Source organism: Vanellus vanellus (genome assembly GCF_965231255.1).
Source record: "Vanellus vanellus genome assembly, chromosome: 21".
NCBI classification, from domain to species: Eukaryota; Metazoa; Chordata; class Aves; order Charadriiformes; family Charadriidae; genus Vanellus; species Vanellus vanellus.
Window position 1 is genome coordinate 6,675,253 of NC_138926.1, and position 23,514 is coordinate 6,698,766.

The 23,514-nt window shown below is 51.0% G+C and overlaps 2 protein-coding genes across 3 annotated transcripts in view; both read right to left on the minus strand.

Annotated features, from left to right (window-relative positions):
- The window catches only part of CBL (Cbl proto-oncogene), a gene marked incomplete at its 5' end in the record, with an annotated part of 40,935 nt that extends 29,674 nt beyond the window's left edge, over positions 1–11,261 (minus strand). The window contains 2 exons of the mRNA XM_082493831.1: positions 3,139–3,386; positions 11,115–11,261. Of these exons, the coding sequence (XP_082349957.1) occupies positions 3,139–3,386; positions 11,115–11,261 (395 nt within the window). The remainder of the gene's footprint in view (positions 1–3,138; positions 3,387–11,114) is intronic.
- A 7,861-nt stretch (positions 11,262–19,122) lies between these two features.
- NHERF4 (NHERF family PDZ scaffold protein 4) lies at positions 19,123–23,410 on the minus strand (the record flags this gene model as incomplete). Of its 2 annotated transcripts, XM_082493884.1 has the most annotated exons (10): positions 23,039–23,410; positions 22,407–22,434; positions 22,035–22,099; positions 21,610–21,821; positions 21,294–21,480; positions 21,070–21,206; positions 20,790–20,994; positions 20,406–20,602; positions 20,057–20,227; positions 19,123–19,803 (listed from the first exon to the last, which is right to left on the minus strand). In XM_082493884.1, exons 1-10 carry the CDS (start codon positions 23,052–23,054, stop codon positions 19,759–19,761), a joined length of 1,263 nt encoding a protein of 420 aa, XP_082350010.1. In that variant the 5' UTR covers positions 23,055–23,410. The 2 variants fall into 2 exon arrangements, with proteins under 2 accessions (XP_082350010.1, XP_082350009.1); XM_082493883.1 differs by lacking the exon at positions 19,123–19,803 and having other exon boundaries at positions 19,967–20,227.
- Positions 23,411–23,514: the final 104 nt, after the last annotated feature.

Consider the following 23,514-nt stretch of genomic DNA (forward strand, 5'->3'; position numbering starts at 1 on the left):
AAAAAAGTCAGAAAAAGTCAAGGCAAACAATTAATCAGTACACCAGATTAGATTTTTAAAGGCATGTTTTCAAGACACTGCAGACTAACATTAGCTGCAAACTTGCATGAGATCAAGAGCAAAACAGAATTTTTATCTATACATACATATACACACACTGCCATGAGTACATTTCCAGTGAATACCAGACTAAGTTATATTTGTTTGCTTTACAGACTGCTGACAACCTCCCAGAAAGCTTCCCCCACGCTTTGAATATTTGAATTCATTAATTCTTACTAGAGAAAGGATTAATATTTTTCTTCAATGCCTAACAAGGTGAGAAAAATCTCATTTATTCCCCTTAAATTATTATATACATTTTAAATCTAAAGATGCATTTATAGCAAAAATTAATTTAACTAAATTTCAGATGAAACAAGTAGCACTTTAAGTGATCAGGTTCCAAAAGTTCACACAACCACAAAGTCTGACACTGGATGTGCAGCATTTAACAGAATCCCTAGCTGCACCATAGTGTCAGTCTTTGTGCAGATCTCTCGTGAACATGTACACAAATGATATACACTGACTACTCTAACCTCTTTCTTTTCTGTGATAAATTAGAGAATTGAGAAAGTTACCATGCTCACTACCAGCACCAGGAAAAGGGCGTCTGATATTTCCCCTTTATGGCAAAACAGTAACTGCTGCTTCCTGGTCTGAATGAAAAGCCAAGGAAGATGTAATGAGACTAGCCGGGATGCCACTCTGTTTCCACACTTATGTTTACAAGTCCCACCACAGTTGCTTCCCTGGTAAGCTGTTTATTCATAAATGCTACAGTTATCCATTCCCCAAAGACTCCCCATCACCTCTGTGAGAAAGCAAGCCTCTACTGGAATCCTGTTTCTGAAGTTCATATCCATCAATTTGTATTTCCCCTGCCCCCTTTGGTCAATTAGTTTGACTACAAACTGACTAGGATGATTAACTCTCTGGAATTACTTCTCTTTGCTTGCCTCTGAAAAACAAGGGACTGAAGGTGAGATGTTGGACTTAGGATTGCCATAGCTATCTATCATTTACTCATCAGATGTTCCATATTTATGATGAACAGATCACAATACATGCACAGTTAACCAGAATAAACATCACAGATAAATTCTAAAGGGTTTCATATACTCTCTTAGCCTACTTCTAGAGGCAATAGTAAGAGTTCTAGAAAATAACATCAACTCTATTACATGGGAGCAACACACAAAACCATTTTGAAGATAAACGCTACTTAAAATATTTTAAGAGCAACCCACCGCACTGTAAAAATCATTCACAGTCTTGAATGATAATTTGTTGTTAATATCTCAAAGGATGATACAAGAAAATGACCAGTTCTAGCAGAAGACATTAATTTTAGTCAGTTTCATCAACATATTCACAGTAAAAAGTGCTTTACACACTGTGGCTCTTTTTGATCTGAGTGAAGGCTGAAAAAATGCAATTTTCCATTAAATATCACCTCATGCGCAAAACATACCAGGCCAATGAACTCTTTTCTCCCCATATTTGTTGTATCTATTATCTTCTATAATACTTTTCAAAAATTCAAGCTAGCAGCATCTCTCAAAACCCACTTCTCACCTGCTTTGAGGCAACTGTGCCTATACTAACCACATTCTCCCAAAGCCAGGGGGAGTGGGGCAAGTGGATAATATTACATCTAACTTTTGAGTTCACCCATTACATTGAACCCAATTCCTGAAGGCTTCATACAGATAAGTAAACTTTTAAAATAAGCAAGTGTACCAAATGAAGATGCCATATTTACACTTCCCAAACCCAGTCTCAAACAAACTCTCAGAGTTTCTCTAAGTTTTTAAGTCTTATCATTTCAAAAAAAACAATGCCAAACAACAATCCAGAAAGAAACTTCAATTTCTTAATTCATTCTTCAACACTGTTGATGAAAAATAAAACAACGTTAACAATGCTTTCTGGAGCCATTATCATAGTCTTTTGTTGGAGTTCAGTATTATGGAATACTACAGAGTTCAATATACCAGAAACATATGCCAGCACTTACCCACCCCCTCCCTCCACCCCCCCCAAGTAATTCAAGCAAGCAGTTGCCAAGGCATTAACCACATATTCTCCCCAGAGAAATTATGATCAGCCACTGGGTGGTTTTCACTTTTTTCCACTTTTTCATTTTTTTAATTCAGCACCTACTCCAAAATCCTGAAATAACTTCCATGTCACAAATGTATGTTTCATACATCTCTGTCCCTTAGACCTGCTGCCATCAGTTAGGAAAATATGAAAGATTAACCTTTTCCAGACCCTTATTCTATTCTTAAGTCACCTTGGCTCTCCTTTCCTTAAAGCTAAATGAAAGAAACAAGCACCTTTTCAAGTACAGTACAGTGCTCATCAAATTCATGCTATTTTGTCCGAGAGCTTTATATTCAGATACAATTTCAGTTTCTACCTTCACCTATCCTTTTTAGTAATTGATGTTCACCTTGAAGATGTCTCAGCTATGCCTTCTGAACAAAATAAAAGAATGGTTCATATGTGTGGCACCATGATCTACCTTAAAGATCAACTTTCCCATGTAAATTATGGGGTTTTAGTAAGATGTTTTATTCGCACAAAACAAGGTTAATTGCCCCTGACCTCCGGAAATACTGAACAGTTTCTGTTTCCCGAAAAAGGAAAAGTTCTGTAAAGTCTAAAGACCAATTACAACAAGTTTTAGTCTGGATGACTGTTTTCTTATGTAACAAAATACTCTGTTGTTTCCTAAAATTTCCAGAAACATCATTCTGAACCTTATAACCCTCCCTCACAAGGCATTCTATATGTGAGAATGCAAAGGATCACAAAACTTTTTCACAGCGGACTTATTGTTTATATTAACCTAGCACACCTGAACTACATAACAACTAAGGAGGCTATACAGGCTCTGAACACTTACTCCACTCTCAGATTTCAATATACCCAAGTACAGTTTACTTAAACCTCTACACTTCGACTTGTATCTCTTCAAAGTCTGTTTTTGTGGACAGACAACATATCAACCAGCAGACGTTTCTTCAAACTCTTGTTCACTAAAGCCAATTTATGTCATAAACATTTGAAAACATTTCTCCCCATTACCTAGGCTGGGAGTTCTCCTCATACATCCTCTCTTTCCCTTCCTTGAAAAGGCTGATGGTCTGCTTGGTTTTCTTCATCAAGTTCTCCATGAACACACGGAAATACTCATTTTCTCCTAGGGTCTCCATCTTTCCCTCATAGCGTGACAGGATGGTTCGTAGATGCTGGTAGGTATCAGGTAGCAGATCGAGGATATAGGGTGGGCTGTTCTTCAATGCCAGTTTTGGGTTCTGACACAAACGCACCACCTACGGTTAATGAAGAAAATACCATTGAAAACTTAAAAACAGCAAGTAGTGATCAATTACTTAAACACTAGTTCAGTGTTACTTACAAACACAATACACTGAAACATTCACTCTCAACAAACCGCATTTGATGCTGAAGTCCAGACAGGGAGCCCAGCCACCACAAAACAATCTAGTTTATGAACTGAAGTGCACGTGGACTGACAAAACTCCCAAAGCACACATGATTATATTTCTTGAGGCTGCATTTCACCACAAGCACATTTTCAAAAACAAAATTCAAGAAAATTCAATATGGAGTTTGTAAATAGCAAGGATGTAACTTACCACATACATGTCTAGTACTTCCTGCCACATTTCAGACTCTGAACACGCTCATAGGCAGAACTTTACCTGTCTAGCTGCCCTGATTTTAGCTGCAAAAGTGACTTTTCACACCAATCCATTTTTTTGGGGACAAATATGCCGACAGAGGAAGTTCCACTGCTACAAATACCACTGATACCATTTAAGTGTTCCCAGGCTGAAAGTCTTTTGAAGGCAAGGGTGCTAGAAGAATCTCCTTTTCTTCCTCCTTGAATATATACAAGGACTAAGAGGAACAATAGCTTTTATGGGTAATGACAACCATCAAGAAAGAATGACGCAGAGGAGTTTTTCTGTGCAAGAACAAGAAATTAGCTGTAGCATAACAGATATGGTAAGAGAAGTCTGGGTAAAAGTTTAGCTCCCAAGAACTTGTCCCCAGTTACGCATCAACTTTGCTTCAAAATTCTGTTAAATGAATCTCATAGCAAAACTAGATTCTTCACAATAATTTCCGTGGGTTTGTTGTTTGCTTTTTTTTTTTTTCCAGTAAAAACACATCCACAGTGATACTAGTAATTAGATTAAAGGGTTATTAGATGACCGCAACCTGTCTTCTGCTCGGCATACAACTAAAAATCTCATTTTTCTTGCTTCCAAGCCACATGTTCTCTATTTTTTTAGCAGCAAGATCACATATTCTCAAAGCTAAGAACTTGAATCTATCAACTCAAATTTTTGCCATCTACAGTGAATTTATTGGATGACCAATAAGCACTTACTTTTGCATTATGTAGTTAAGACACAAATAACAGGTACAATATTTAGAACTCACAAGCAATACAACTGTTACAACTGTACACAAACAACTCAGGATGCAAGCCAAACTTAACATAGGTCTTTAACATACAGGAATACATAGCTTACGTGCCAAAAGCTCATGATAATAAGTTTATGTGATAGGGGAGGATAAAAGAAGCCACTTAACCATCCACCATAGCCAAAATTCTCCATTATTTAGACTGAAAGAATGATAGGGAGAGATAGTGGCAAAGCAGCCATTTGAAAAATTAGAGGTGCATTTTCTGTTATAAAAAAGGCTGCAACTCTAGAGTTGTGAGGTTTACAAGCTAAGAACAAGCGGCTTGTATAGTCTTATTGCTGTCTTACCATTTCTAGCTTCTGTGATTTACATCAAACTTGAGAGAAAGGCCAGTACAAAATGTAGATACAGTTTCCTAAAGTTCTTCACTACAATGGATGTTATCTGACTGCTTAAAACCAAGCACAAGAATGAGGCCTAAACTAATGACACTGCCAGGTATAAGGGATTACAGGTAGCAAACAACATAGCTCTGCAGAACGCAAAGCTTAAGGGAAGAGGTAAAAGAACAATACAAGAACCTTTTGCAGTACATCATTTCCACAAAATCTTGTGAAACTTTCAAGAGGAATTGACTAGTTCCCTTCAATGCATACTTAAATACCTACTTCCCTCAAACACTTAACTGCTGGCGGTAAACAAAGTAATTTATTCTGAAACAGTACTTTAGCATTTAACTTTGCCATTCGGGGTATATGCAAAAAGCAACCTTGTCAAGTTAACTGGCATCTTCAATTATATCTGACTTGCAGTAGTGCCTCTAATAAGAGCTGACTTGAAAAAGACTCAATTTCAGTGAAGAGAAAGGCACCCAGTGTATCAAAACTCAAACAGAAAAATCTGATGGCCATTAAAAGAATTACATGCCTAAAAAGACTCTGCAAGAACACACAGAAAAAAACTACAAAAAATTTCCCTCCATTTTGAAAAGCCTGCCAAGGATTAGGTCTAGATAAGGAGACGGATGGTCAGACAACCAATTTATCCAATTGATTCTGATGCCTCATCTGCTGCTTCCTTGGAGCCTGTGAACATTGTACAGTGAACCATATCAACAAATTGAGTCAACACATTTGTCCCCTGAATAAAACTAGTTTCATTACACAGCATGAACAGGTTCTAAATATCCTCCTCAGACAAAGCGGAATTGCGCTATGGATAGCAAAATTTTTACTTCAACAGGAATTGTTTAGTACACAGTGGGTTTAAAACCTTCATAAAAACACAGTCAGCTCTTATGAGGAAGCCACATTAAGCAAGCATACAAGTCGGAGTACGTTGGCTGTTACCCCTTGAAAATATCCAGCTATAGAAGCAGCAGAACCACTGTGTTTCAGTAATGTAACAAACTTCAAAATCAATTAGAAAAATTTCCCCACAGCAGAAGCAAGCTCTGCAAACCACTCATTCTCAGACTCTATAAAATGTTTCCCAAGAAGTGACTTGCAAAGATATCTCAAATAGTTAACAGAAAGGCAAAAACTGACGTGATTTTATTATCAAATGAGTTCCTTTATTTACCAAGTAGACCAAAATTAGCTAAGATAAGCATTTAAACAAAGCTACATAACTGGGGACTGCTGCTTCTTGAGCAAACTTGGTTGTATAATAACGCAGCAGCAACAAAACCAGTTGCATTTTGGTTTTCTCTACGTGTGCACTTGCAGCATCATGACAACGTCAAAAGGAATGTTCCCAGCCCTGGGAACAGCTGCCCCTCAGCGAGCTACCCTGCCTTCCACAGGGACCAGCAATGTGGAAGGAAATTGAGCAAAAAGCAGCAAATATTTTCAATTAGGTGTGATAGCAACAAACACAACCAATCCATTTTTTTTTAAACTACCATCCAAACTCACCCAAGTTTCCCTGGCTTATGCTTTGCTCTCTCAGGAACAAACCTTTTACAGAGACATTTTGGGGTTTTTAGAAATACCAATAAAGCATTTCAAGCTTAGCATGAAGATTCTAAGAGGCTGGCCTGCGAAGAACCCTAAAATTGACTTCACTGATATTCATTTTCCAAATTCAAGAGGAGAAACTAATCAAAACACAACTTCCCCCCTCAGTTTTGAAGAAAGAATCTGTTATCTACTCATTCAAGGAAAAAAATCTCATCTAGATTTTCTAGGCCTGGAGCTAAGTCTTTCCCCTCAAGACTCTGCAGCTTGCCTTGAGTGATCTCGGGATTTAAAATATTTCTCTTCAGCACTGCTTCATTAGACTTGCACAGAAAAGGAACTGGGTAACTAGCACAGGAAAACAGTGACATTATATACAGAGCCCTGTCACAGGCACAACTTATAGATAACTTGAGAAACACAGCAAGGTTCGTAAGCTTTTTTAAATACTGCAGTCAGATTATGTAGTTGGATTAGGTACATGTTAGCAGAAGCAAGGAAGAAGCATTCAGGAAAAATGAGATGCCTAAGCAAATGCACCCATTTAACAATACACGGTATTTGTTAGGAAGGACAGAGAGTGCTGCTTAACAGAGGACACAAACCTATACAAATTGTGGCCCCTCAAGGCAGACTCACCAGCTGCCACACAATCAGGCTGTTTCCTCCAACACACCCTGAACCCCCCTCTCTCAGCTTCCCGTCTACCCATTCGATCCTCTTGGTTCATTACCTTCCTCATTTTGCTTATCCCCAGCCCTACCCACTAAAAAAGCTAGCGCCAGCCTGTTTGCTGCAGCCATTAATACGGCACCCCATTTCTTATTCTGGCAGAAAGTCCCTGGCACAGACAGCACCCACCTGCTTGCCTCAGACGGGGGACAGTGTCAGAGTTCCAGGCCTGACAAGCACCCAGATGCTTCTGTGCCAGATAACAGTTTTTCCCTGATAACAGTTTTTCCCTTCCAGCTCAGACCCCTTCCTCACAGTTCTGAAAAGCCATAGTTCCTTCCTTCCTTCAAAGAGCTAAATAGCTAACTTCTTTATTGAAATCACATCTCATTTCATCTTAAGCAAAAGAAAACCTACTCACATGCCTCTTATCTCCTGCTCAATTTGTATTTGGCCTCTCTTCTACTTACAATGAAGGTAACCTGCAGTGGCATTTCTCTATGTGAGTTTTAGAAACCAAATGGCATCGGTACGCTGTTTAGAGAAGCTTTATCTCAAAGCTCGTCTTCCTCCTCCATGTCTTACTACATGTACTCTACCATTCTTCTGCTACATTCCTTATACCTCATCCTGAGTGGTTCGTGACTACATCACCTATTCTTCAAACGCCATCCACAGCAATGAACTCAAGTGGTCTGCATTATCTGCTGCCCAGATCACATGTGCAGGAACTGAATCACAATCTTATCCTTTTGTGTAAAAAATACAAATTGTTTTCACCAGTCAATACATCATATGTTTTCTTATACTAAGCACTGCCTTATTGCCTAGACAGTGATAAGAAAAGCAAGTATGATAAAAACAAATCAACAGCAGTTCCTCCCACTTGAACCAATCTATACACTTTACTAGGTCCAGGACACTGCAAGGTAATTGCTATGTTGCTTACTGTGTTATTCATCACTGCAAGTCTGCAGACTCTCCAAGACATCTGACAATGCGTTCAGCTTCCAAAGACACATTTAACCTCTATTCTGTAGATAAATGCATAAATGTCACCTAATTCAGCTGAAGGTGAACATCCTGCTGCACAATGATGAAAAGGGCTATTTTACATCCACACTATACGGACCACATGCAACTGCAGGAGGAACAGTTAGTACTGACAAAAATTAGAACTTCAGGCAAAAGAATCTGAAAGACAGGAATACATCAGGCAGCTTAAGGAAATCATTATAGGGAAAATATTTGGAAAAGAATCAACTTGAATAGGAAATTCATCAGTCACATAGGAAAACAGAGATGTGCGAATGCTTTGACAACACCAGCTAATTATGTAGAGTAACGAACCAGGTCGTGAATGTACTGTGTGCACACACAGATACAGCATACATTTCTAAAAGGCAAATACATCATCTATTAAACATGTGCACAATTATTTTATTTGCACGTGTAATTTCATTTATGCGGCCCAGAAGACTAACCCATTTTCAACACCTTCAATTCATTTAGCCCTTCTCATCACTAGTTTCATGAGCACTGTGTTTGCCTGGCAATTTGCTACACTACTAAAAAGATTTTTAATTCAGATGTGTTCTCATAAGTGTGCATGAGTACAGCTAAAGTCTAACTGAAATCTGAAAGACTTTTCACAACTAAATCCTTCTTCCTGTACGAATCAGACTGAAAAACTAACTCTTCAAGGCCTTAAAAATTAAGCCTACACCTAAGAGCTTTTGGATGCCGTCTACAAGCAAAACTGTGAAGTCAGTGCACATTTAAAAGAGGTTACTTTAGCTTCTGACACATAAAACAGTAGCCTTGGCTTTTCTGTAGGTGATATCATGGCGGCTATGCATATCTGAAACTGTGAAAGTATCCCCCCAAAAACCATCCCCCTGCAATTCAAAATGCCAAGGTAATGAGGCCAACCTTTTCCTTTGAATAGACCGAGTTATGAGGTGAAACACAGGTTGACATTTACACCTATATCACATGCACAAGAATGAAAACATGCATTCTTACAAGTTGTATCTGGGAGTTAAACTTACTTCTAAGAAGATCTTGTTTCCATGCTCAAACTACCTTTCCCACATTAGCACTTATGCTTGCCCTCAGTGTCTGTAAGAGAGCCACTGGCACTTCTCAAAAGCCTTTTTTCTTTATCCCAATCTTTCTCTGTAGAAGGTGATCAAAGCTCATCACAAGCATAGCAAGGCACAACTATAAACCGTGCCTTTTGTTGAGCCAGCCAACAAAAAGTGATTTCTTGGCATGAACGTAATTTAATATGTCTTTAACAAAGTCATCTACTCTGCCTACTTTAGCATTTACTGCAGGAGATTCAGACACTGCATGCATAAACAATGAAGGGAAAAGAGAATGAAAAGTTGAAATGCATAAGCCTGCAGGGCAATTGGATGAGGTATGCCCAGCAGCCCTGCTTGCTCTGCTCCCAGAGGGGAAGAAGGTGGCGAGGTGACACTCCCCAAGGACTGCAGGCAACTTTGGCGATACTCTTAACTCTGCACCACTTTTAAGGCCCTGAACCCAAGCATTACAAAATGCACTGCACATTTTAGACTCCAACATGCCAAGCCTAGCCTCAATTCTCAGGGCTGAACAGTATTAACATCGGAGGATCAATTAAAATCCCAGGAAGTGTGTTACATTTTTATTTTATGTCCACTTCTGAATGCCTATGCTCACTTACTGGATCATTCTATAAACAATGCTAGCATCCACTAACAACTTACCGGGATTTCTTAAAACAATGGACTTCACAACACACCTAGCCAGGCTAGTAAATCAATTGCCGTACCCCAACACACCATCAGGCCAAAAGGTCTGGTGTCCTGCCCCTAGCAACAGCCATTTCCTGGCATTTTAGAAGGTGGAGGAAGAGAGAGTCTGAATGACCCCAGAGTGCAGTGCCCCACATAAAGGCCTGGGACTGGAAGATGGCCTTTCCAGGTCCTGCACCACAGGTTTTTGTTGTTTAACATTAGATTTCATACTCCCTATCTTTGTGTGACTACATGCATTTATCACAGAGGGTTTTATCCAGACTTTTACAGTTTTTGTCTCCCAGTTTTAAGGGAAAGGCTTTGTGCTGAGCTCAGTAACATGCCCCTCTTAATTCTGAAAAGAACTGCCACAAAGCAGATGCGTAGGCTCACACATCAGGCTCTATCACAGGCTGAGGCTCACCTTCAGACAAGCAAATCCTAAATTCCTCCCTTATGCAGTTATACACAGGTAGGACCTACTGCTGACACCACCAGGATGCACCTGCAGCTCCCCACCAGGCCCTACCCATACCCAGCCTCTCCCCTTCACCAGCACCACTGCTGCTCACCCCAACCTCTACAAGAATATGACGATAAATCCCAGATCCTCTTGAACAGGTCTGCATCCTCCACCCCAAATCTTCCCCTCTTTCTCCAACCTGTTCCCCCCACAGCCCTGCACGAAACTCATCCCTTGCAGAGCTGCTGTTCTCCTTCCACACCTTCCAGCCTTCGCATCCAACTCCCACCCCACCTCTGGCCTCTCCTCCACCACACACCTCTCCACCGGCTCCCACATCCTCCCCCTCAAAGCGTGGCACCCTATCCCGTGCCCATACAGCTCTTGCCCCCCACCCAAACATTTCACCCCGAGCCATGCAGCTCTCTCGTCCCAAGTCAACCCTGCAAAACCCTGCAGCTCCAGGCTTACCCTACCCCAGAGCCCCCTCCGCCCCCAGAGCCACCCCACCGCCCCAAACTCCTCAGCCCAGCCCAGCCCAGCCCAACCCCAAGCCCGCACAGCCCTGTCTGCCCCAGCCCTCACTACCCAGCCCCCCTTACCCTGCCCCAGCCCTACCTCAACCCAGAGGGCCTGCTTCCGCCCCAGCCCGATCCCCCAGAGCCGCCCCACAGCCCTCCCCGCCTGCCCAGGCCAGCCCGACGCCCCTGCCGGGCCCACCTTGTCCATCAGCTTCCAACACTTCTCCACCATCTTCTTGTCCACGGCGCCGGGCTGGTGCGGGCCGAGGTGGTGGTGGTGCGGCTGGAAGGCGTCCTTCATGAGCCCGATCAGCCCCCCGGGGCCCTTCTTCAGCGGCGCCGACATGAGGGCGGCGCGGGGGCGGGGGGCGGTCGCGAGCGCGCCCACACCCGCGCCCGGCCCGTCGCCCCCGTCCGGCACCGGGCCGCGGCCCTGCAGGGCAACCGGGCGTGGGGGCGCTCCCGCGGGCCGGAGAGGGCCGGGCCAGGCCGGACTAGGCAGGCGGCGACAGCGGCAACCACGGGCGGCGGCGGCGGCGGCGGCGGCAGCGGGGGCGCCCGGCTCTAGCGCCGCTCCGCCCTCCGCCCCGGCCACGCCGCACGCCGATTGGCGGGCCGCCCCCACCGCGCGCTCGGGACCGCCCCCCCCGCCGGGGAGGAGCCGGCGCCAATTGGTCCGCGCCCGCGCCTGGGGGGGAGAGGGGCAAGCGGCGGCCCAGCCGCGAGGCCCCGCCCCGCAGCCGTGGAGCAGGCGCAGGGCGGCGGCGAGGGCGGTGCGGCGGCCATGTTTGTGTGCGGGCGGGGCGGGGTCGCCATGGGAACGGCGAGGGCGGTGCCCGGGCCGCGCTGCCTCCGGTGCCACCGCCCCCGAGGGACGGAGCCGGGTCCGGCGGCGGTTCTCCCGGCGTTCCTTTCCTCGGGCGCGCTGCGACGGTTCCGGAGGTTGCAAAACAGGATCGTTTCCCCTTTCCAGCAGCCGAGTTCCCTTTTCTTCGAATGGCCGACGGCCAGCGCGAAAACGGGGAAGCGGCCGCGGGAACGGCCCTGCGCGGCTGCCGGGCGGCCTCTTCCCCCGCCCGTCCCCCGCGGCTGCTGGTGCCAGCGGGCCCCGCCGCCCTCCGCACCAGGCTGGCGAAACGTCCTCCCCCCGGCCGTGGGAAACCAGAAGCCGGCCCGCACCCTGCTCTGGCCGCGGCGGGAAGGGGGCTGAGCCCGACCCGGGGCGGCGACAGCACCCCAAACATGAGCCCTCAGCAGCAGGGCTGCCAGCCTCCGCTGCGGACAAACCGACCCCAACCCACGCCGGCGCCACCGGGACCCGCACCCCCGGGGTGGAGGGTGGAGGATGCAAGATGAAGGTTGCAGGATGGAGGATACACGGTGGAGGGTCCAGCATGGAGGATGCAGGGTGGAGGGTGCAGCAACGCCCCGGGCACAGGCACTGCTGTGGGGACACAGCCCTCCCCCGTGGCACTGCTCCCCTGTGCTGCTGGGGCTGCGCTCAGCAGTGGATGCAGGGCAGGAGCGAAGGCAGCCTGAACCAACATCTCCTTCAGAGGGATGGAAATGGGAACAGCTAGTAGCACTGTGGTGCGGTTAGAAGGCACCTGGCTGCTGTTAGTGTCTTTGAGGTGTCTCACTCTGCAAAGTCAGTGGAAGTAAAAACCCACTGGAGCTGCTATTGAGGTTACCTGCAGCCCAGCTCCAGCAGGTCCCCAGGGGTGGGAGCGTGCACAGACTGGGGGTGAAAGCAGACAGAAGAACAGGAAGAGAAAAGGAGACCAGGGAGTAGGTCAATCTTGTGGTAGAGCTGACAACACTAAACCTTCAGAAATTACAACATGGGCTCGAAACTAAGTTCAGTTCTGTTTCTTCACTGCCTTCAAAACCTCTTTTCAGCCTCATTTCCCAGGCAGAGGAACACTTCCTTTGTAAAAAAACAGCTGAGGCTGATACAGCACAGCGTCAGTCTCACAACACAGGCTTCAAGGAGGAAAGACAAAACAAACCAGCAAATGCTGCAGTTTCGCCAGCCTCGCTTTGGGGAGCCTGAGCACCCAGAGCTCAGGCCTAGAGGTTGGACAGCACAGCCTCAGCCTCTGGGAAGCTGGTATCCACACTGGAGATGAAACCCACAACAGAGCTCACCCCTTTGCTCCCCCTGTGCCATCCATGGTGTGCGACACTCCCGCATGGGAGATGGGACCCCTGGGGTGCCAGGTGTGCAAAGCCACAGCAAGACAGAAAAGCTGCTGCCCTGGTACATCATCTTCCACAGGGGGAGACGTGCCACACTCTGCTGCTGCTGCTCAGCCCCTGCCAGCCTGGGGCATGGCTGCAGAGCTCTCTGCTCATGCTGCTGTGCTGCCAACAGGGAGGCTGTGCATGCCATTCCTCTCCCCCCATCCCTGCCCTGGCTGCGCACGCACATTGTACACCAGCCTACATGTGTCATGGCAAAGCACTGCACTGCCCCACATGGCTCCAGTGCTGCTTTCTTTCACAAGTCTCCGCCTGGGACCAGGACTGTCTGTTGGCTGATGGCTCGTGATGAGTACTTACACAGCGCACAGCTTGCTGAGGCATCAGATCAGCAGGACAGCAGGAAGCAGCATGCTGCACTAGCAAGGGACTAGCAGGACTAGCAAGGGATCCCTGCATATATTGGTTGTAGAACTCTCTGCCTTGATTTTACTGCCTTTGGTAAAGCTTGGTAAATATTTCTGGGACAGGCAGCTCCTTGTCTGGCTTTAATTACCTGGGCAAATTTTCCTAAGGATTATATTGACCTCAAATATGTCAACATTTATTGAGGCTGTGTTCCTGAGGCTTTTCCCATTAGATGCTAATGGGTTCTGGCTACTAGTCAAGCCTGACTGACCACCGGAGGGTGCCCTGGCCAGCTCCGGGATACCACAAGTACCTGGGGAGAGGGCTGGGGAGGGTTACACCAGCTTTGTGGAGCCAAATATAAAAATCACCATGGCCCCAATCCAAAGAGATCAGGGAACATGCTTGAGCAATTGCATTCCTAACTATCTGCTTCTCTGGGCCTGATTCACCCCAAGTCACGGGTGTATTTGCGTGTGAGACTTCAAGCAAAGGTTGCTTTTACTTGGGACTGTTCCTTCACTGCAGGAAAGGGGAGTCCAGCACTCCTCTCCAGGGCTGCCATTCGCTTCTGTCCCTCGGGCCCCTGCCAGGGCTAGGGCCGAGCTCAGCACAGTGGTCACTTGCCATCGCTGCGCCAGAAAGCCACATCGTGCTGGTTGTTTCGAAATCGCTTCCCTCCAGCCTGGCAGCCGGCAGCCGAGAGGTGCCTGGGTGACTCTGGCTGGCTGCGTGCGTCTCGTGTATGCTTGTGGGTGAGAGCAGTGTCTAGGTCCCTTGCTGGTCCTGCCAGCCAAGGCAGGGCATAAGTGTGCGCTCGCCTTCCCTTCTGTGTGCCCCACACTGCCTGCCAGCCAGCTGCCAGGCCCACACATGCACTGATGCCTCTCTGATTGCTCAGGCCTGTGCGGCTGGGCAGCAGTTTCAGACGCGTGTGCATGGGTGTGCACAAGGTGCAAGCCAGCTTCTGTGCCCGCCTGACTACAGAGGGGAACGGCTCCCACCATTGTCCCTGGCCCAGGCCCAGCTCCCCTGGCTCTCCACACCCAGCCTGCCACCCTGCCAGCTCCTCCAGCAAGACCACGTGTCCCTGCCAGGCGTCCCTGGGTTGCCCTGGCAGCAGATTACACTGCAGCCTCCCCACGCATCAGCTCCCACTTGACTGCTGCTGCCCTGCCCACACAACGAGGTCCGCGTCCTTCTGAAGAACTGCCATGCACCCAGGAGTCATCTACTCACTCACAGGTATTTGGGGTTAATCACATCCTGAGCAGAAACAGCATTTTGAAATCCTCTCCCTTCCTTCCTCTCCTATTTTATAAAGAGGAGCCAAATCCAGCCGCAGTCCCCAGGGCAAAACACAGTGCTGAGCAGGAGGGTGTGCCGGAGGGGAGAGCCAGGGCAGGAAGGGAGGAAGACATCGGGCTCGTTTCAGGCTGTGACCTGGGAGGGTCGCACTCCCCGCCATGTCTCCATTTCCCCACAGCTCAGCTGGACCCATGCTGGGGCTGCTCTGGGACTGCTGCTCTGGGACGTGAGCAAGATGAGGTCCAGCCTACCTGATCAGAGCTGTGTCCTGCAATCCTGCAGCCAAATGTGACTAGTCCGGTGCTGGGGAACAGGGCTGGCTTTGGACCACCCTGGCACTGCGCTGGGCATGGGGCGCATTCGTTCCACGCCTCTGTCACAGGAATGAGATGCTCAGCTGCTGCAAGGCAGAGGCGGGTTTTGGGCCAGATAACAACCTACCTTCATTGCAAATAGTTGCTACAACAGCAGGGATTAGCTTGAAGGCAACTGCTGCATCTTGAGGGACTGAGGTCCGTGGTAGCAGGCAGGACAGGTGCTGGCAGGACAGCCATCCTGCTGGCGGCATGGCAACTCCATGTCTCTGGGTCTAATTTCCTGGGGAAGGAGAGGCATTTCCCTTCATGTGCTGGGGGGGGGCGCATTGCCTCACCTTTCTCCCCTAAAAGTCCAGTGTGTGATCACAAGTTACTGAGAGGGAGCGCTGGTATCACTTTGCAGGAGGATACCTCTGAAAAGCAAAAGGAAAGGGAGAAAAGGAGCAAAGCATCAGCAGAAGAGAGACAGAGCAGGTGAGCCTGGGGCCTTGTCTCCCTCCATCCAGCAGGAATGCACCTCTTCTGTCCTTCCCCTGCTGCTTCCCGGCTCCAGCAAGGTTGGGCATCGTGGGGGCTGCTGGAAGCGGGAGCTGGGAGTACCGGGGTGAGGGATTGCTCTGGGGGCCCATAGAACAGCCTGACTGCAGCTCTCGCATCTCCCACAGCCCTGCTCACCCTGTGCCAGGGCAGCAGCACAGTTACACCTGATGAGATACGGGAGACAGGGGGGTCCAGGGCCCTGCCTGAAGCACCCTGCACCCCACTGCACCCTCCAGCCCAGCAGGATCCAGGGGGGAGGTCAAAGAGAGCAGCTTTGCCAGGCCCCAGCCTCTGCTACATCCCTCTGAAAGTGAAAGCATGTGCTAGGCTGGAAGAGCATCTGGTTTGGAAGGGGTTCCCAAGCCTCTATGCGCTGTGGCTACTGTCCCATCTTCACTGCAAAATCCCAGCCCTCAGTCGCAAATGAGCGTGCATGTCTCTAGGGCAGTCACTTCAAGTAAAACCGGCTACACTTAACAGGTTGAAGGTTGGGTTCATGCCACTGCAACAGTCACTCAACAACAACTAGTTACAAGATACATAACTGGCAAGTAGTGATTCACCTTTCTGTACTCCAGGAGGTGGACATCAGAAAGTGATTGGATCAAACTACTTGCTAGTACAATACTTGATTTTGCAAATCTATTTCTTTCCACTGGGGAAAAAAAAATGGCTTCAGTAGTAACTGACTGAAGGATGGAAAGGGAGAGAAGTAGGGTTAAGCCACCCTACCTATTGGTCTTGCAAAACATGAGCCAAGCGAAGGAAGCCTGTGCCACACAGTGGGGAAAGCTGAGGGATTCAGATACCAATGAGGCTGGATAACATTACTGTTAGAATAAATCAGGATTTTTACCTTTCTTCCCAGGACACATCCCAAGGCAGGCTTCCCATGGGCCATTTGACAGCCCTTGGTATCCCTGGGCCAAAACCCTTTAAAAAGCTTCTCTTGACTCTGTCCCTTCCTTCTTCCTTTTGGCTGCAGAAAGCCAAGCTGAAGAGAAGTACAGGAAAGCAGCACTAGAGGCTGACATGCCGAAAGAGCACCTGGGTAAGGTCTGCAGGAGCCAGGGGCTGGGGCAAGCAAGGGATGCCTGCTGCCCTGCGTGTACTTCCTAGGGACTAGCCCTTCCTGGCAGCAAGTCATGCCAGAGGATGGCACACAGCCTCCCTTGCATGTGGGCTGCAGCCCCAGGAGCTGCCTGTGCTGTCCCAAGAGTCCCTGGCGTGCAGCTGCTGGCCTCCAGCAATGCTGCAGAGATGGCAGAGAAAGAGAGGAGCAATGATGAAAGCAGATGGAAGGTGGTAGGGATGCTGCGGTGAGGCATCCACCTGGAAATGCTTCCCTAGCACAGTGCTGGGCTGAAGTGAAGAAGAGGTTTCTTGCTATGAGATTCACTCTGGTTCAGGCAGGGCTTGGGGCCAGGCATGGGCTGGGAAGGTGTCCACATCCCACTGGCTTTGGGAACAGAGAAAGGCTAGGAATAAGTCACTGCTAGGCCAAGGTACCGAGGAGGTACTGGGTAGGGAATAGCCACCCAGTATGGTTTGGATGGTGCCCTTTGACTGCCGGTGCTCAGACCACAGGGGTCGTGGTGTGGGTCACATATCAGGAAGCGCGTTGTCCCTGTGGCAGTCCTGTGCATCTCTGGCTTGCAGTTCCCTGGAGGGACATGACCTGGCAGGCAAAAGCTGACAATGAAGGGCTCAAGCGGAGGCTGTGGGACCTGGAGAAGGCACTGGAGCAGGCACGGGAAGACAAGCGAGACATTCATGAAGGTGAGGGCAGAGATGGGAGAGGGCAGTGGGACAGACGCAGGGACCCCACACCTTGGTGCTGCTGGGGAAAACCAGCCGCGCTTACCCCACCTCTCCTTTCGGCCTTGACTGCTCAGCCCCAAAGCACCCTGCTGTTGGTTAGCCCTGCTCCCTCCCATGCAGTCAGCAAAGGACCTGGACCTGGACTCACTGCACCCCAGATGCCTGTACTCGGCACAGGCAGAGGAGACCACAGAGGCAGACTTCTCTGCCTGCAAAAGCCATTGCCTTGCTGTTTCCGTTAGCGCTCAAGAATGGGCTGATTTTAGCAGCAGTAAAACCTCAGCCAGAGGTTTGCGGTCTCTGCCACATGCAAAACTCCGTGCTCATTTTCACTCTCCCACGCTCGACAGAGAGGTAAAACTTTCCCTCCAGGGCTCCCCCCTGCCCCCCCCCCCCCCCCCCGCCATCATCACAGCCCTGCCAGGCAGGGAGAGGGTGCACACATGGCTGCTTCTGATGCGTCACCCTGCAAGGGGAGCCCTCAGGCCAGGCCTTGCTGGAGCCCCTGCCTGGTCACAGCTGCTGGGATCCAAGCACAGGGGCTGCCTGTTTGTCTCCCCTATAGTCACCACGTTTGTCCCCTTCTCTCTTCCCTGGCTCCCAGAAATGACCCGGCAATACCAGGAGCTGCAGAAGCAGACAGCAGCCCACAGCCAGTGCTTGGAGGTGAAGGTGAAGAGCCTGCAGGAGCAGCTCGGTATGGTCCCCCAGCACACCTGCCCCTTGCCAGTGGGTGGGGATTGAGTTTGCTCCAGGGCAGAAAAGTGCATTTGGGGGGGGGTGTAGGGGAAGGGGGCAAAGGGAGATGGGATTCATTCACCTCATGCTGTCAGCATGGCAGCAGCTGAAGGCAAAGCCTGACCCTGTTCCCAGTGCATCCCTGACCTTGGGAGATGCTGACTGCAAAGGGGATGCTGTGATCACACCCCTGTCCCAGAGCCCTCTGCCACCCCAGGGATGAAGGGGACTGGGCAGAGGCTGTGCCGCACACTGCCTGCACCCTCCTGTGCACTGGTCACGCAGTGCCAGGCTCCTGTGCCCACGTGCTCAGTGTCCCCTGCTTCCGCCCCCGCACCCCACAGCCACCAGACTCCGGGAGAGCCAGCAGACCCAGCAGACTGCCACCCAGGCACTAGCAGAGAAGGACCAGACCATCGCCCAGCTGCAGGGCAAGCTCGATGCCATGGAGAGGGAGTATGAGAAGATCCTCCATGTGAGTGGGGATGTGGCTGTGGGTGGCTCCCCCTGGCAGCACGGTTCCCCTTTCTCACTGTCCTCTTTTCCAACAGGGTAGCCTAGACCTTGTGCTGGCCAAGATGGCAGAGGCCAGCCAGCACTGGGAAGAGGTAGGAACGACCATCGCTGTGGAGCACAAGGAACACCTAAGGGAGTTTGGCCTCAACCCCCTGGACATATAGCACCCTGGGGCTCCCAGGGTGGGACAGGCTCTCTCTCCATATCAGCACGCTCCCTATCAACTTCCCACATCCACTGCCCAACACCCCAGCTGCCCCGGGCTAGGCAGGAGAAGATGGATCCTGTCTGGCCCTGAGATGTACTGCTGAGTCACAGTCCTCTCCAGAACATGAACACATGAACAGCAGTGTGGATTTGCCCTTTAATCACATCCCAAATGCATGATGCAGAAATAGTGCTGTGATGGGTGGCAAGCACTCACTGCCCACAGGTTCTCAGGGAGGATGAGAGGTGGAGCACAAGGGGGGGGGGCACATGTCCATGCAGGGACAGACCCGAGACAACAGGCTGAGAGGTGGGGGGTTACTCCAGCACCCCTTTGGCCTCCACCGCTCCCTTTCCCCTTCACACAATGGCCCAAAGGCCAGCCCTGGGCTGAGCCAAGCCTCATGCTCCCCAGTCCTCTGGGTCATGGCATGGAGGGCAGTGCCTCAGCTCTCCTGGGGGGTCCCAGAGCCTGGAGCTCAGCAAGGACTTCAGTGTAAAATCCCTAGATACCCCTGGAGGTACCTGGGCAGGCAAAGACACAGTTCTGTCTTCAGGTTACAAGAAGCCACCATCATGGTTAATAAAAGCTTGGAGCCAGCCTCAATCAGTGGAGATGAGTCTCTGGGAGGTGTGAGGCTGTGAGCCCCATCACAGGCACGGAGACACAGCAGCTATCCATGCAACAGCCATGCTGAGCAGTGCTGTGCTCTCAGGGAAGCTGGGGGCAGGGGGGGACCCATGGGCTGGATGTGGTCTGGCTGGAGGCAGTGTGGTCCTGGGTTGCTAGAATGCCTGGTGCAGCCTCCTGTGCTCCTCCTGGCGAAGGCTCTGTGGAGACACGGCGGGGACATCGTGGGTAGCACACATCCACCCACCCCACCACACTCCACCCTTGCCCCATGGGCAGGTTGGAGGGGTCTTTCTGCCTGACCCCTGAGGCCAGGGGACCACGCAGCCCCCTCCTGCCAGCCTCACAGGTGCCAGGAAAATATTAGGACAGGCAGGGCAGGAGGGTACCAGGACTCTGAGCAGTGCTGGGCTGTGAGCAGCACTGCCGTGAGGGTCTGGCAAGAGAGGTTACCTGTGTGAGCTCTATACTGTTGGCAGCAGCCACCAGCCAGGAGCCAAGTCCCTTTGGTCCCACCTCAATGTGACATTGTTCAGGGGACCCACTGGGAGAGGGCAGGGAGGGCATGTGGGAGCCTGAGGCAGGGTCACTGTCCTCAAAGAACAGCAGAGGAGACAGCCCAATCTGGAAGAGCAGAAGAGGGATTGCCGTACAGCTCCTGGCGCTTCACAGCAAGCCAGGTCCCCCAGAGAGGACCTCATTGTGCAGGCCTGGGAGCAAGATACCCATCCCATCATGCAGCTTTGCAGCACCCCAGGGCTCCCCAACCAGGGCGGGACTATGCTGGGTCCCCAAAACCTACCGACTGGTAGAACTCATCACCAGCAGGGTCGATGACCAGCAGCGTCACCTGGTCATCACGGGCACGGATCCTGAGCACTGTCTGCTGGTGGTCCAGCCCCTCAATGCTCTCACCATTCACAGCCAGGAGACGGTCCCCTTCCTTCATCCCTGCCTGCTCAGCTGGCAGCCCCGCATCCACATCCCACAGGAACTGGCCTGCCGGAGAGGGACAGAGGGAGGATGGGGAGATGTTCACAGAGGCATTCAGCCAGAGGGGACTAGCACCGCTGACCCCCATGAGCAGATGGGGACAGGGTCCCACTGTGGGCACAGGGCTTACACCTATTCCTGACCCTCAGACGTGCCTTGCTCACGTACAGACTGGCCCCCTCAGTGCCCTCACCTGTGGCCCCTGAGCTGCAGTCATCTTCCTTGAGCAGAAACCCATAGCCAGCTGGACCCTTCACCATATGCAGCTCCCGGACCTTGAAGGGGAGCCAGGAGGTGTCTGCCAAGGCAGCTGTGACCCGCAGGCCGCGCAGGCGGTAAAACTCCTCCACTGCACTGGATGCCACCAGCAGCGTCACCTTGCTGCCGCTCTGCTTAAGCTGGATGGGAAACGCAGGGTGCTCGGTGACATTGCCAGCCCTGGTCCCCCACCCACCCACTCCAGGAGCATGTACCTTTCTGGCGAGCTGTGCATGTGAGTAGCTCCTCACGCTGGCCCCGTTCAGCTCCAGGAGCCAGGAGCCTGGTGGCACCCCTGCCCTCTCCGCTGGCCCATCCTGCTGCACTGACAGCTGGAAGGTGCCCTTCACACCTGCAGGGAGGAGAAGAAGCAATCTGGGGTGAGTGAGGTGATGCATCAGGGAAGCTCCCGGCACCAGCATCCTGCTGCCTGCTTTACCTTCTGGACCTGATACACTGAAGCCAAAACCGCTTTTGTCCTGTGTGATGTGGCAGAGGCGCGGACGGATGTCAGCAGGCAGCATCTGGGACATGTCCCTGCCCAGGGCTTTGGCTGCTTCGTAGGAGTCACCGTCCAGCACTGCCAGTAGAACCTGGTTCCCACTGGCCTTGATCTTCTGCACCACCTGAAAAGACCCAGGCTGTGAACCCCGGGCAGGGCATCCCTCCAACCAGAGCCTATGGGATCAGGGCCCCGGGGGGCAGCAGGATCCCACATCCTGCATTTTCACAGCCCCGGGGTGCTCCCAGCTTACCCTGCGGTGGTCCATGTGGTCCACAAAGTAGCCATTGACCTGGAGGAGGCGGTCCCCATCCTGCAGCCCCCTGCGCTGGGCCAGTCCCCCCAGCTCGACCTGCCGGATGATGTGGCCCCGGGAGCCCAGCTCCTCATGGAGGCAGAAGCCAAAGGTCTCCGTGCTGCCCTTGCTCAGTAGGTAGAAGCGGGGCTCCCCCATGCCTTCGCCATCTGCATGGGGACACAGCCAGTAAGCAGGGCCCTGCAGGGATGCTAACACTGGTTCTCTACTCCATCCAGGGCTGGGATCTCCCCATCCCTGCTGCCTTACGTGTTCACCTCCCCACAGCTCCCCCACGTGAGAAAGCCCAAGACCTCAGCAATGCCCAGCTGCCAGAACACTGTGCTGACACAGGGATGCCCTGGGGACGTGAGGGTATTTACCTGTGTCCTCGGCCAGCGACAAGGCAGGGTTGTCAATGCCATCTTTGGGGTTAAATTCAAATTTTCTGAAATGATAAAGGGCAGGAGAGGCCACGTTAGTGCAGCAGCATGGCCGTGGGGAGCCCCATTCCTCCCAGAAAGGGCCAGCCAGGGCCACAGCTCCAGTGCCTCCTCTTAAGGCAGGAGGGAATCTCCCTCTTGGACTATCCCCAGCATCCCTCCTGAGTTAACAACTCAGGGAAGACCTTCTTGGGACAGGCAGCTGGGATTGGCAGCTGTGACCCCACACCACCTCAGCTGAGGATGCGCACAGCCCAGTTGTGGGGCCATGAGCCCCAGGAAGCCCCCGGCCAGAGGGAGCTCAGCACTTACATGATGGATTTCTTGTCACCCTCGAGCCCTGCAGAGGGAGAGGAGAGGTCAGTGCCAGAGGCGGCAGGCTGGGAGCCAACCCCATGCTCTCGAGCACTCAGGCTTGTCCATTTGCAGGCTGAGCATGCCACGCCAGGTGAGGTGGGTTTGCCAAGTCCACGCAACCCCCCCAGCCCCTCTGCCTGCGTTGCATTTCAAAACAGTAGGACACCTGCTGCTTGGGTCCAACGGGCGCGCACTGCCCAGCCCAGCGGGATCCTGCCAGCACTGGGGGCAAAATAGGGCCATGCAGTGGTATACAGATGGAGGTTAGTCCTGGGGGTTTATAGGGCTTCTGAGTGAGGGATGGAGGGGTAACCAGGGCCCCAAAGAGTTGGCTGGAAACAAGATGGAGATGGAGTCCTTCCCCTGCGCACCTCCCCATAAACCACTCCCCCACCCTCTTCCAGCACAAGGACCCCCAAACCCAAGGAGAGGGGATTCCTGCCAAGCACCCCCATTTCCTTGGATGCCTCTAGCTCCATTCCATGGCCTGCCTGGGCTCCAACATTGCTTTGCTCCTTTCGGAAGCAGGGCCTGGAAACATGCATGTGGGGAAGGGTCTCTACTGGCCCCACTACCCCGGCACATACCTTTTGTTTGCTTCATGGCTGCAGGGAATGCAGGAGGGAGCAAGGTACAGGATGAAGTGGCAGGGAAGTGTCCCCGCCTCTTCCAAGACGCCCCAGGTTTAATGGTTAAACAGTCCTGATGTCTCCCCTGCCCTCCCAGCCCTGGGACACTGCCAGTCCGCACCCAGCAGAGCTGGGAGCAGGGACCAGCACCCTGGGACACCCAGCTTGGGAACAGATACTGGTGTCCCAGCTCCCAGATGCCACCAAGGACAGCCCATGGTAGGGAAGACCAACTGGTTCAGCATGGGCTGGAGAAGAAGTGGGCTGCCCCATCCTAACCCCGTGAGACGGGGAAGGGCCAGAGCCCTCCACTCCAACTGCTGCAGGGATGGCTGCACCACCACCTCCACATTCCTCCCCCAGGAAGGGCCCGCCGAGGAGATCGAGTCTTGGCAGTAGTGTGCTTCAGTGGAAACAGAGGTGCACTTTAATGC